This window comes from Nerophis ophidion, linkage group LG08 (genome assembly GCF_033978795.1).
Source record: "Nerophis ophidion isolate RoL-2023_Sa linkage group LG08, RoL_Noph_v1.0, whole genome shotgun sequence".
In the NCBI taxonomy this organism is placed as follows: domain Eukaryota; kingdom Metazoa; phylum Chordata; class Actinopteri; order Syngnathiformes; family Syngnathidae; genus Nerophis; species Nerophis ophidion.
Genome location: NC_084618.1, coordinates 78,625,847 through 78,640,966, shown reverse-complemented (window position 1 = coordinate 78,640,966; position 15,120 = coordinate 78,625,847). Strand labels below are relative to the sequence as shown.

Sequence of the window (15,120 nt, the reverse complement as noted above, 5' to 3'; positions counted from 1 at the left end):
GTAGTCCAGACCTGTCTCCCGTTGAAAATGTGTGAAGCCTAACATACCACAACAGAGACCCCGGACTGTTGAACAACTTAAGCTGTACATCTAGCAAGAATGGGAACGAATTCCACCTGAAAAGCTTAAAAAAATCGGTCTCCTCAGTTCCCAAACGTTTACTGAGTGTTGTTAAAAGGAAAGGCCATGTAGCACAGTGGTAAAAATCCCCCTTTTTTGTAATGTTTTGCTACCATTAAATTCTAAGTTAATGATTTTTTAAAAAAGTTTCTCAGTTCCGACATTTAATATCTTGTCTTTGCACTCTATTTAATCGAATATAAGTTGAAAAGGATTTGCAATATTCAGTTTTTATTCACGAATTAAACAACGTGCCAACTTCACTGTGTTTTTTTTTTTTTTTGTAGAAAACTACAGATTTGATCAGTTCAGTTCTTGTATTATATTCGAGGAAAACAGAACTGTGTTGCGGCGTAACAAAGGAGCAACAACCCTCCTAAAAAGGGAGTATGGCGCCGACATGATTGATCAATTGAATTCCGCACTGAGGGAGGGAGAGGCGGCGGGATTAAGTAGAGTATTATACGCACAATGAGTTGAGGCAGGATGTTCTTTTCGAGTCCGTTGGAGCTCCCACTTGCCACCAGACCAGACGATCAATAGCGGCCTTGCATATCATACATCATCCCCCTCGCCGGGAGGAGAACATCATCTGTTGCAAATTTAAAATGACAGATTTGGGGGTGGGGGAGTTAAAAAAAAAAAAAGGGCAGACAGAATATTGGGATTTTCAAGTTCTGTAAGACAAAAGGCCGTCCTTACCGGGGTCGCTCTTTCCTCTCGTAGATGGTTCAGATGGTTCTGGCCCAAACAGTGATTCTCAGGGTAGTGTGGAGAGTTTACGCAAGCACCTGAGGGCCGACGCCTTCACGCAGCAGCAGCTGGAAGCACTGGACCGGGTCTTTGAACGCCCCTCCTACCCGGACGTCTTCCCCACCTCGGAGCACATCAAACCAGAACAGGTTAGTAGTGTTTTGTTTGTTTTTTTTTTTTACTCCCTGATGTTTGTTTTTCAGCACACACACACATATAAACACACAAACACACTCCTTAAGCAGAGGCTAATTAAAGCTGGCTGCGATGGCAGGCATGGGAGGGGAAAAAGCAAAAGGGATCACCGGGAAAACTCCCACGCGTTATTGATTTTGTGATGGAAAAACACGTTCCATGCATCCCTCCCGCATAATGGAGAATAACAATACTGCACTGCAAAAAGTCAGTGTTCAAAAACAAGAAAAAAAAACATACAAAAATGAGGGGTATTTTATTTGAACTAAGCAAAATGATCTGCCAATAGAACAGGGAAATTCGGCTGGTCTAGAATTTTCAAAACAAGTAAAATGAGCTGACCTTAAAGGCCTACTGAAAGCCACTACTACCCACCACGCAGTCTGATAGTTTATATATCAATGATGAAATATTAACATTGCAACACATGCCAATACGGCCTTTTTAGTTTACTAAATTGCAATTTTAAATTTCGCGCAAAGTATCCTGTTGAAAACGTCGCGTGACGTCACGGATTGTAGCGGACATGTTGTTCCCTGCTATAAGTCGTCTGCTTTAACCGCGTAATCACACAGTATTCCGGACATCTGTGTTGCTGAATCTTTTGCAATTTGTTCAATTAATAACGGAGACGTCAAAGAAGAAAGATGTAGGTGGGAAGCGGTGTATTGCGGCCGCCTTTAGCAACACAAACACAGCCAGTGTTTCATTGTTTCCATTCCCGAAAGATGACGGTGAAGCTTTACTATGGAACAGAGAGGTCAAGCGAACATGGTTCCCTACCTCATGTCAGACGGCAGGTTTCGGTGAGAAAATTGTGGTGATAAGTCGGCTCATACCGTAGACATGAGCGGATAGCTTGTGTCGTTCCTCGTGCACCTGTCAAAGAGGCAGCTGCGGACTCTCTTGCCTCCTCCGACCGGCCGCACCCAAACGTGGGATGCTTCCACCGTGGAGGAGGGGGAAAAAAAGCTCAGCCCGGCCCCAGCGACTGCCTTCGCTTCGCCTCGTCGAAAAACGTGGCTTCCCTCAGAGACACTGGCGGTCACCACACCCGTGGCCACACCCCTACGACTTTCAGGTACTATATAATCTCATTAAAACACTAGTAACACAATAAGCAGATAAGAGATTTTCCAGAATTATCCTAGTAAATTTGTCTAATAACATCTGAATCGCTCCCACTGCCGTCTTTTTTTTTTTTCCTAGTCCTTCACTCTAACTTTCCTCATCCACGAATCTTTCATCTTTGCTCAAATTAATGGAGAAATCGTCGCTTTCTCGGTCCGAAACGCTCTTGCTGCTGGTGGCCATGATTGTAAACAATGTGAGGAGCCCTACAACCTGTGACGTCACGCGCACATCGTCTGCTACTTCCGGTACAGGCAAGGCTTTTTTATTAGCGACCAAAAGTTGCGAACTTTATCGTCGATGTTCTCTACTAAATCCTTTCAGCAAAAATATGTCAATATCGCGAAATGATCAAGTATGACACATAGAATGGAGCTACTATCCCCGTTTAAATAAGAACATCTCATTTCAGTAGGCCTTTAATGAAACTAAAAAATGACTTACAATAAGTATATTCTCACTAATAACAAGTGCACTTTTTTTGGTTGGAAAAAAAATGAGATCTTTTCGCTCAATATGTTGCAAAATATTCTTAAATGAAGTAAATGCTAGGGCCATTATCTTGACATAATGATATTATTTTTCCCATGCTTGAAGAAATTATAACTTTAAAAAAGTAGTTTTATACTTGTGAATGTTGATGACACAGCTTGGCAACAGTTGATATTCTCGTTTCAACTTTTTTTTTTTTAAATGTTTGACTGCCATCTACTGGTCACACTAATCATTACCAAATAAAATAGCTTGGAGGTCTGTAAGCAAACCCAGAATTATTCCGTACATTACGCACACCGGGCTATAAAGCGCACTGTTGGGTTTTGAGAAAAAAAAAGGATTTTAAGTGCGCCTTATAGTACGGAAAAAATAAATAAATAAATAAAAACACACAAAAAAAAACACAGGCTTTTTGGTTAATGCTTTTTTTTTATGTTTGACTGCCACCTACTGGTCACACTAATAGCTTGGAGGACGGTAAAGCAAAAGCCAGAATTATTCCGTACATTAGGCGCACCGGGCTATATGAGGCGCACTGTTGGGTTTTGAGAAAAAAAAGGGGTTTTAAGTGTGCCTTATAAGAAAATACGGAACCTTAAAAAAAAAACACGCAACATTTGGTTTATGATTTTTTTTATGTTTGACTGCCATCTACTGGTCACACTTGTCATTACCAAATAAAATTGCTTCGAGGTCGGTAAGAAAAACCAGAAATATTCCATGCATTAGGCGCACCGGACTACAAGGCCCACTGTCGGGTTTTGAGGGCGGAAAAAATGATTTTAAGTGCGCCTTATAGTACGAAAAATACGGAAAATTAAAAACAAAAACAAAAAAAAAAACAGCCTTTTTGGTTAATGATTTTTTTTTTATGTTTGACTGCCATCTACTGGTCAGACTTATCAATACCAAATAAAATAGCTTCGAGGACGGTAAGCAAAACCAGAATTATTCTCTACATTACGCGCACCGGGCTATAAGGCGCACTGTCGGGTTTTGAGAAAAAAAAAAGGACTTTATGTTCCCCCTTATAGTCCGGAAAATACGGAACATTAAAAAAAAAACACACAGACATTGGCTTATGATTTTTTTTATGTTTGACTGCCATCTACTGGTCACACTTATCATTACCAAATAAAATTGCTTCGAGGTCGGTAAGCAAAACCAGAAATATTCAGTACATTAGGCACACCGGGCTACAAGGCGCACTGTCGGGTTTTGAGAAAAAAAAAAAAGATTTTAAGTGCGCTTTATAGTACGAAAAATACGGAAAATTTTAAAAACAAAACAAAATCACAGCCTTTTTGGTTAATGTTTTTTTTTTAATGTTTGACGGCCATCTACTGGTCACACTTATCAATGCCAAATAAAATAGCTTCGAGGACAGTAAGCAAAACCAGAATTGTTCCCTGCATTACGCGCACCGGGGCTATAAGGCGCACTGTCGGGTTTTGAGAAAAAAAAAAAGGACTTTATGTTCGCCTTATAGTCCGGAAAATACGGTACATTAAAAAAAAAAAACACGCAGCCGTTGGTTTATGATTTTTTTTATGTTCGACTGCCATCTACTGGTCACACTTATCATTACCAAATAAAATTGCTTCAAGGTCTGGAAGCAAAACCAGAAATATTCCGAACATTAGGCGGACGGGCTACAAGGCCGACTGTCTGGTTTTGAGAAAAAAGAAGGATTTTAAGTTAGCCTAACATTCCGTGCCTTATTCCTATTTTATGAAGCGGCACATTTTTTTTAGAACCCCGACGTCCACCACAGGGACACGTATTTCAGTATTTTATACGTAAGTAGTAAAACCTTAAATGTGCTTCTCATGATGGTATCTTTACATCACACTCAAATTTATAAGTGCAGGCCTGAATTTACCGCATGCCTTTGGTAAACGCCGAAGTGAGAAGAGGTTGTGAATTAATTAGCGCCCCGGCGGCAATTCAAGGAAATACGGTATATGAATAATAATAAAAACTACAAAAGCACTTAATTTTGAAAATTTTCGGAAAATGTCATCAAAATCTGTCCGTTCCTTATTCCTATTTTATGAAGCGGCACATTTTTTTTAGAACCCTGACGTCCACCATGGGGACACGTATTTTAGTATTTTATACGTAAGTAGTAAAACCTTAAATGTGCTTCTCATGATGGTATCTTTACATCACACTCAAATTTATAAGTGCAGGCCTGAATTTACCGCATGCCTTTGGTAAACGCCGAAGTGAGAAGAGGTTGTGAATTAATTAGCGCCCCGGCGGCAATTCAAGGAAATACGGTATATGAATAATAATAAAAACTACAAAAGCACTTAATTTTGAAAATTTTCGGAAAATGTCATCAAAATCTGTCCGTTCCTTATTCCTATTTTATGAAGCGGCACATTTTTTTTAGAACCCTGACGTCCACCATGGGGACACGTATTTTAGTATTTTATACGTAAGTAGTAAAACCTCAAACGTGCTTCTCATGATGGTATCTTTACATCACACTCAAATTTATAAGTGCAGGCCTGAATTTACTGCATGCCTTTGGTAAACGCCGAAGTGAGAAGAGGTTGTGAATTAATTAGCGCCCCGGCGGCAATTCAAGGAAATACGGTATATGAATAATAATAAAAACCACAAAAGCACTTCATTTTGAAAATTTTCTGAAAATGTCATCAAAATCTGTCCGTTCCTTATTCCTATTTTATGAAGCGGCACATTTTCTTTAGAACCCCGATGTCCACCACAGGGGACACGGGCTCCCAAGGGGATGTACCAATTCAGTTTTAACGCCTTTTTGTGACAAAACACCGCGCATTTAGCGCCTTCCGCAAAAGCAAAGTGGCAACCGCGGGTGTCTCGGGACAAACCACCACCCTCCCCCCCACTCACCCCATGCCACTTATTACAAGCTGCAGCTTTATCACAACGGATAACCTTTATTTACATTCATTACACTATTAAACAACAAGAGACGATGAATTTCTCCCGGCAAAAAAACCCCGAGTCGCGGCCGTAAAAAGCAAACGCGAGTGGCCTAATTGAGTTCATTTTAATTTCTCTCCAATCGGGCGGAATTAGGCAGGTGATAAATCAGTGGGACAGGCCTCACCTCCAGAAGAGGGCCTAATTTGCAGCTAATTACAAAACTGATTTCTACTGGAAGATCAATACCAAAAGCAATTGGAAATGACTTGCAATCACAAAGAGCGTCAAGGAGAGTATTAAAAGGCAACGGGGAAGAAGGGGGGTTTGAGTAAAAAAAAAAAAATTAAGTTTTAATTTAATGCGATATTAATCAGACCACATTCTCTTGTATTACGGGGGGCCTCGTTTTTTTTCCCTTCAAAATGTGTCCCCATTAGCCCGGTGTCTGGTGACGCATTAAAAAGCCATTCTGCTGATGCAAAACTCAATGGACGCGGCCCTCCCACACTTCTGCGTGCCATGTGGTCATCCCTTTCAGCCCCGCTATCTGCATGAGAAAACGTCTGCCGGCCGTCTGAGGCCTCGCCCCAGTAGAGCAAAACATCCGACCCGGTGCCAGCCGACAGTTGTAGCGGACAATTGGAGTTGATCGGCAATAGAGGCAGACAAGGGTGGGGTCACCGCTGTCCCCACGACCCCCCCCCCATCAACTCCTCCCCGCATGGAATCAGGGCCCACTGAGACAAATGGTGCCCCACTCCGGAAGTCTCATCTCATTAAAATGGTATAAACATGATAACATCTGCTATCAGCGCAAACATTAAAAAAAAACGAGGGTTTTTATATGTGCAATAATTAACATCCTGGTAATGTGGGAAATTAATATAAATTATGTTTCTGCAAGTATCAACAATTGCTAAAAAAAAAAAAAAAAAAAAAAAAGCCTCCGTTTGTATTTCATTATGCCATGGGTCGGCAAACAAAAATGTCTAAAGAGCCGTATTGGACCAAAAATACAAACAACAAATCTGTCTGGAGCAGCACAAAATGAAAAGCCCTATATAAGTCTCATAATGAAGGCAACACATGACATAAGTGTCTATATTAGCTATAATAGCCTACTATCAAAATGACTGAGTCGCAGGCTGGAGCAAGTTTTCGTTGACAAAATGACTTTAAAAGTCTTATATAAGTGTTATAATGAAGACAACACAAGATATAAGTGTCTATATTAGCTATATTAGCTTACTATCAAAATGACTTTAAAAGTCTTATATAAGTGATATGATTAAAGCAACACATGATGTAAGTGTCTATATTAGCTATAATAGCCTACTATCAAAATGACTGAGTCGCAGGCTGGAGCAAGTTTTCGTTGACAAAATGACTTTAAAAGTCTTATATACGTGTTATAATGAAGACAACACATGATGTAAGTGTCTATATTAGCTATATTAGCTTACTATTAAAATGACTTTAAAAGTCTTATATAAGTGTTATAATGAAGGCAACACATGACGTAAGTGTCTATATTAGCTATATTAGCCTACTATCAAAATGACTTTAAAAGTCTTATTTAAGTGATATGATGAAAGCAACACATTACGTAAGTGTCTATATTAGTTATAATAGCCTACTATCAAAATGACCCTAAAAGTCTTATATAAGTGATATGATGAAGGAAACACATGATATAAGTGTCTATATTAGCTACATTAGCTTACTCTCAAAATGACTTTAAAAGTCTTATATAAGTGATATGATGAAAGCAACACATGATGTAAGTGTCTATATTAGCTTTAATAGCCTACTATCAAAATGACTGAGTCGCAGGCTGGAGCAAGTTTTCGTTGAAAAAATGACATTAAAAGTCTTATATACGTGTTATAATGAAGACAACACATGATGTAAGTGTCTATATTAGCTATATTAGCTTACTATTAAAATGACTTTAAAAGTCTTATATAAGTGTTAGAATGAAGGCAACACATGATGTAAGTGTCTATATTAGCTTACTATCAAAATGACTTTAAAAGTCTTATTTAAGTGATATGATGAAAGCAACACATTACGTAAGTGTCTATATTAGTTATAATAGCCTACTATCAAAATGACCCTAAAAGTCTTATATAAGTGATATGATGAAGGAAACACATGATATAAGTGTCTATATTAGCTATATTAGCTTACTCTCAAAATGACTTTAAAAGTCTTATATAAGTGATATGATGAAAGCAACACATGATGTAAGTGTCTATATTAGCTTTAATAGCCTACTATCAAAATGACTGAGTCGCAGGCTGGAGCAAGTTTTCGTTGAAAAAATGACATTAAAAGTCTTATATACGTGTTATAATGAAGACAACACATGATGAAAGTGTCTATATTAGCTATATTAGCTTACTATTAAAATGACTTTAAAAGTCTTATATAAGTGTTAGAATGAAGGCAACACATGACGTAAGTGTCTATATTAGCTATAATAGCTTACTATCAAAATGACTTTAAAAGTCTTATATAAGTGTTAGAATGAAGGCAACACATGATGTAAGTGTCTATATTAGCTTACTATCAAAATGACTTTAAAAGTCTTATATAAGTGTTATAATGAAGGCAACACATGACGTAAGTGTCTATATTAGCTATATTAGCCTACTATAAAAATGACTTTAAAAGTCTTATATAAGTGATATGATGAAAGCAACACATTACGTAAGTGTCTATATTAGTTATAATAGCTTACTATCAAAATGACTTTAAAAGTCTTATATAAGTGATATGATGAAGGAAACACATGACATAAGTGTCTATATTAGCTATAATAGCTTACTATCAAAATGACTTTAAAAGTCTTATATAAGTGATATGATGAAAGCAACACATGATGTAAGTGTCTATATTAGCTTTAATAGCCTACTATCAAAATGACTGAGTCGCAGGCTGGAGCAAGTTTTCGTTGAAAAAATGACATTAAAAGTCTTATATACGTGTTATAATGAAGACAACACATGATGAAAGTGTCTATATTAGCTATATTAGCTTACTATTAAAATGACTTTAAAAGTCTTATATAAGTGTTAGAATGAAGGCAACACATGACGTAAGTGTCTATATTAGCTATAATAGCTTACTATCAAAATGACTTTAAAAGTCTTATATAAGTGTTAGAATGAAGGCAACACATGATGTAAGTGTCTATATTAGCTTACTATCAAAATGACTTTAAAAGTCTTATATAAGTGTTATAATGAAGGCAACACATGACGTAAGTGTCTATATTAGCTATATTAGCCTACTATAAAAATGACTTTAAAAGTCTTATATAAGTGATATGATGAAAGCAACACATTACGTAAGTGTCTATATTAGTTATAATAGCTTACTATCAAAATGACTTTAAAAGTCTTATATAAGTGATATGATGAAGGAAACACATGACATAAGTGTCTATATTAGCTATAATAGCTTACTATCAAAATGACTTTAAAAGTCTTATATAAGTGTTATAATGAAGACAACACATGATGTAAGTGTCTATATTAGCTATAATAGCCTACTATCAAAATGGCTTTAAAAGTCTATTATAAGTGTAATAATGAAGGCAACACATAACGCAAGTGTCTATTTTAGCTATAATGGCCTACTATCAAAATGATTGAGTCGCAGGCTGAAGCAAATTTTTGTTGACAGAAATGTTAAAATTGTATATTTATTCTACACATTTTTACAACATTAGAAACCATTAGAAAATCAGAGGCTACTTAGAAGGTTCAAGATAACTCCTGGAAATTACCGGGTAAAGGTATAGATGTGTGTGTCCAAGTTCAATCTTCTAATAGATTTATTACAGTCTTTGCAAGCTCGGTAAAGTTTGCTGTGGTCTGGAACAACATGGCACACAAACAACTATCTGAAATGCTGCCAATATTTCATACAAATAATGTGTCACGAGACATGTAAACATAAATTATATACAAAGAGGATAAAAGTAAAGGATATTAAGTGAGCTCAAATATAACCAACAAAAAAGGCATAATGATGCAATATGTAGATACAGCTAGCCCAAATAGCATGTTAGCATTGATTAGGTGGCAGTCATGCACTGACCAAATATGCCTGATTAGCACTCCAACAATTCAATAACATCAACAAAGCCGCCTTTGTGCATTGACACACAGCATACAAAGTTTGGTGGACAAAACGAGACAAAGAAGGAGTGGAAGATTTTACATGTAAAAAAAAAGTGATTAAATTATTGTTATTAAATTATCAAATGAACTGTAATTAAATGATTTCTCATAGTAAAAAACCTAGCATTTTATATCTTATAGGAATAAAACTTTTTCAATATGGATCCTTAAGTACCAATATGGTGAGTTCAAAAACCGCCGAAATGAGTGGGACAAAACAATATTCATCAAATAGTCTCATCAGTGAAGCATACACACAAACATATTCAACAGTGGGCTTTCTAACAATTGGGAAGGTTTGTGTCATGTTTGTCCTCAAACAAAAAACATACTAAAACAAACTAAAAATGTTTTTCCCCGCGATTTTTTTACATTTTCAATCCTTTTTTTAAAAATGCTCTAGGGAGCCTTTAGGGCGGCGCTAAAGACCCGTAAGCGACATTATACCAATGTTAATTAAATGATTTCTCTTAGTCAAAAAAAACTTGCATTTTATATTTTATAGGGTTACAACTTTTTCACTTTCAATACGATACCAATATGGATCCTTAAGTATTGTTCATTTAGCATGACTTGATTACCGTGGACCCCGACTTAAACAAATTGAAAAACTTACTTGGGTGTTACCATTTCGTGGTTAATTGTACGGAATATGTACTGTACTGTGCAATCTACGAATAAAAGTTTCAATCAAGCAAAAAAAAGCCCAATTCCGATATCAATCTGATACAAGAGCAGCACAAATCCTACCTATGTACCTGTATCATTTTGTTAGAAAAGGTTCGACCATGTAAAAATTTATTATTAACTGTCTGAAATGGACTTATGCTGTCTTTAAGTTGAAGTGATGTGGTAATATTAGCTTAGGCCTTGGACACTTTGTATGCGTACGTAATTTGCAACAATAATTATTTGATACTCGTTTGTGTTGACAAACATCAATAATTAAACTGCAATACGGTTCACATAAGGACACTTATGACACACATCTAGCTTGAGTGCTATTGCGTGCTTAGCTGTTGTGTAGCTGCTAGCTCTTACCTAGACATTGTCACGCCCATAAGATCATGTTTTGTTTTTGTCATGTTTGGTTATTTTTTGGACACTTGTTTCCTGCTTTGTTTTCTTTGTTTCCAGAGCAACTCACTAGTTTCCACCTTGTCTCAAAGTCACGCCCCAGTCCTCAGTTCTCACACCTGTTAATCATTATCATAGCTATTATTTAAGCCACAGTTGCCAAGTGTTTAGTCTGGCAACATTACATATCACCTATATTCCTCATCGGCGTCATGCCTTGCTATGCTGTTCTTTTTGTCCAGGCCACGTACGTTTTGTCATTAATGCCACAGCGCAAGTTTTTGTTATTCATGCCACAGTGCAAGTGTTTTGTGTTTCATGCTTGTAGTTTGTAGCCTTTATGCTAGTCTTTTGTTTTTTGTAGCCAAGTATTCGTACTTCCTTGTGAGCACCCTGTTTGCCATTTTTTGTAATTTATTAGAGGAATAAATAAAATGTACTCACATTCACGTCTCGCCCGTACCAACTATCCTTTGCGTCGAAGAAACAACCCTCGCCATAGTCCAAGTCCAAGTCTGACAGACATAAATGACTTGGCGAAAATAGAAGAAAAGACCAAGCGTGTGTGTTCTTCGGAGCACATTTAGATGTTAACCTGCTTGTATCAGAGCGCTTATATCAGCCGATACAATCCATTACTTGTTTTTTTTTTTGTTATTGATATCGGACCGATACCCGACGTTAATATCGGCTCAAAATCTTCCGAATATATTTGTGATACTTTTTTCTTTAGTCATACCTTTTTATTTAAAGATTAGAATTGACCCCTTTTAAAAGACATTGTGTTAAAATTAAAAGGATGATTTGAAATTATTAATACTTATTTTTATTTAGTTAACATTTTGTTGTTGTTGACATTTGTGTTGCAACGTTGGCTCCCTAACATCAAGGAATTTGAAATTGAAATAACAGGATCAGTGCATTATTTCTTGAAAAATCAATGGACTCAAACGGATTATTTCCTTGAAATTAATTTCCCATTCTGTGCAAATTAATTGTGCCCGCAATTAGTAGAACCCCGGAAGTGAGTTACTTGGTTAAAGGCAGGGGTGTCCTAACTTTTCTCCGCCAATGGTTCGCGTAACAAAAAGTAGAAGTATGCTGAAGTATGTATGTGTGGGGAAAAAAGCAGAAAAAATATGTTTAAACACTGAATTTAGTGTAACTGAGTGTAAGTTATTTCGAGGCTGTCCAAAGTGCGGCCCACAACATATTGTCGGAAAAAAAACAACGGTAAAAATGGATGAAAAAAAGAGCAAAAAGATAAATATTTTGGTATGAATAACTAATAATAATACAATTTGTCCTTTTAACACATAGCTGCCACTAAGTTTTGATACATAATGTCTGTTTTTAGCATTTAGATAATTTTTTTTTAATATTATTGCATACTTATTTTAAAATTTTGTTACAAATTTGTAGATTTTTTCTTATTACTGTACATCTTTTTGCTTTTTTCTTACATTTTTACCAATTTTGTTTCTCACTGCGGGCCAACCAAACTCCAGCTGCATGACACACATGGTTTAAGGCAGACAATCTCAAATTGCCTTGTAGTGGTTTCCCTTTATTAAAGTACAGTGTTTTATTTCCCTATATTCAAACATGGTGTTACTGTTCGAACTGTGTGTAATGTTACAGTGGCTGTCAGGTTCAAACACTGATGACATCTATTAAACAGACAAGAAGCAAGGAACCATGCAGAGACAGAGTTCAATTTAGCTCATGAGGAGAACGCATGGAGCTGCACACTTTGTCACAGTCTCGCCCTACGCTCTAAGATTCAGCTCCCGCGTCCCTCTATTTATTCAGGAGTTCCACAAACAACATCACAACATCATGCAGTCTGAAATGTAGCGTTCTCAAGGCAACCTCCAAACCCAGACTGCTCCATCAGATTGCCAGATGGAAAAGCGTGATTCATCAGTCCGGAGAAGGCGTCTCCAAACGTGTTTTACACCAGTGGTCCACAACCACCGGGCCGATTGGTACCGGGCGCAGAATAACTTTTCATTATTATTTTTTAAATATTTTTTTCTCTTTTTTTTTTTAATTAAATCAACATAAAAAACAGAAGATACACTTAAAATTAGTGCACCAACCCAAAAAAACTCCCTTTTCATGACAAAGAAAAAAGAAAAAAAATAGATATTCGACGAAGCTCTCTGCGTACTGTACGTGGGCTAATTTAAGGACAGGGAGCGGCCCATTCTTTCACAAATGTTTGTAGAAACAGTCTCCCTGCCTAAATGCTTGATTTTATACACCGGGCCAAGTGATTAGGACACCTGATTCTCATTATTTAGATGGGTGGCTAAATACTTTTGGCAACATAGTGTAGCTGAACGTGTAAGTCGGTTGTAGGGCCACATGGCGCACGGGCAACAAAGCGCCTCGGTCACAAAGGGCCCAGCTGACGCCTCGGCGTCCCATTCAGGCCCCCCTCCACCCTCGAAAAAGCCCACTTCCTCCCAGACAATAGGCAAATACAAACCCCGTTTCCATATGCGTTGGGAAATTGTGTTAAATGTAAATATAAACGGAATAAAATTATTTGCAAATCATTTTCAAGCCATATTCAGTTGAATATGCTACAAAGACAACATATTTGATGTTCAAACTGATAAACATTTTTTTTTGTGCAAATTATCATTAACTCTAGAATTTGATGCCAGCAGCACGTGACAAAGAAGTTGGGAAAGGTGGCAATAAATACTGATAAAGTTGAGGAATGCTCATCAAACACTTATATGGAACATCCCACAGGTGTGCAGGCTAATTGGGAACAGGTGGGTGCCATGATTGGGTATAAAAGCAGCTTCCATGAAATGCTAAGTAATTCACAAACAAGGATGAGTGAGGGTCACTACTTTGTAAGCAAACGGTCGAACCGTTTTAGAATAACATTTCTCAACGAGCTATTGCAAGGAATTTAGGGATTTTACCAGCTATGGTCCGTAAAATCATCAAAAATTTCAGAGAATCTGGAGAAATCACTGCACATAAGCGATGATATCACAGACTTTTGATCCCTCAGGCGGTACTGCATCAAAAACCAACATCAGTGTGTAAAGGATATCGCCACATGGGGTCAGGAACACTTCATAAAACCACTGTCAGTAACTACAGTCGGTCGCTACATCTGTAAGTGCAAATTAAAACTCTACTATGCAAAACCAAACCCATTTATCAACAACATCCTGAAACCCCGCCGGCTTGGCTGGGCCCGAGCTCACCTAAGATGGAGTGATGCAAAGTGGAAAGGTGTTCTGTGGTCTGACGAGTCCACATTTCAAATTATATTTGGAAACAGAGGACGTGGTGACCTCCAGAACAAAGAGGAAAATAACCATTCGGATTGATATAGGCGCAAAGTTCAAAAGCCAGCATGTGTGATGGTATGGGGGTGTATTAGTGCCCAAGGCATGGGTAACTTACACATCTGTGAAGGCACCATTAGTGCTGAAAGGCACATACAGGTTTTGGAGCAACATATGTTGTCATCCAAGCAACGTTATCGTGGACGCCCCTGCTTTTTTCAGCAAGACAAGTGTTACAACAGCGTGGCTTCGTAAATAAAGAGTGCGGGTACTTTCCTGGCCCGCCTGCAGTCTAGACCTGTCTCCCATCGAAAACGTTTAGCGCATTATGAAGCGTAAAGTACGACAGCGGAGACCCCAGACTGTTGAACGACTAAAGCTCTACATAAAACAAGAATGGGAAAGAATTCCACTTTCAAAGCTTCAACAATTAGTTTCCTCAGTCCCCAAATGTTTATTGAGTGTTGTTAAAAGAAAAGGTGATGTAACACAGTCTTGAACATGCCCTTTCCCAACTACTTTGACACGTGTTGCAGCCATGAAATTCTAAGTTAATTATTATTTGCAAAAAAAAAAAAAGTTTATGAGTTTAAACATCAAATATCTTGTCTTTGTAGTGCATTCAATTGAATATTCGTTGAAAATGATTTGCAAATCATTGTATTCCGTTTATATTTACATCTAACACAATTTCCCAACTCATATGGAAACGGGGTTTGTACATTCATGATAGGCTTTGAGCACAACACCCACACACCACGCCCTCACACCAACGCACATAACGCCGCACGTATTGTCGTGTAACCGCTCCACTGTCCGCTTCCCAGGCTAACGAGTACTCGCTGCCCGGCCTCAATCCCAGCCTGGACGAAGTCAAGCCCAGTTTGTCGTCCAACGCCAACCCGGACCTGGGCCCCAGC

General features: G+C 37.7%; 1 protein-coding gene and 1 long non-coding RNA gene across 2 annotated transcripts in view; one reads left to right on the top strand and one right to left on the bottom strand.

Moving 5' to 3' along the window:
• Nucleotides 1–15,120, top strand: part of LOC133558429 (paired box protein Pax-2a-like) — a 90,573-nt gene that overhangs the window by 47,437 nt on the left and 28,016 nt on the right. Inside the window, exons 8-10 of the mRNA XM_061909816.1 lie at nucleotides 333–337; nucleotides 899–1,022; nucleotides 15,028–15,120. The exon at nucleotides 15,028–15,120 is cut by the window's right edge and continues 22 nt beyond it. Of these exons, the coding sequence (XP_061765800.1) occupies nucleotides 333–337; nucleotides 899–1,022; nucleotides 15,028–15,120 (222 nt within the window). The remainder of the gene's footprint in view (nucleotides 1–332; nucleotides 338–898; nucleotides 1,023–15,027) is intronic.
• Nucleotides 588–15,120, bottom strand: part of LOC133558430 (uncharacterized) — a 20,816-nt gene continuing 6,283 nt past the window's right edge. Inside the window, exons 2-3 of the long non-coding RNA XR_009807948.1 lie at nucleotides 823–997; nucleotides 588–712 (exon numbers count right to left, since the gene is read on the bottom strand). This is a non-coding gene — a long non-coding RNA (uncharacterized LOC133558430). The remainder of the gene's footprint in view (nucleotides 713–822; nucleotides 998–15,120) is intronic.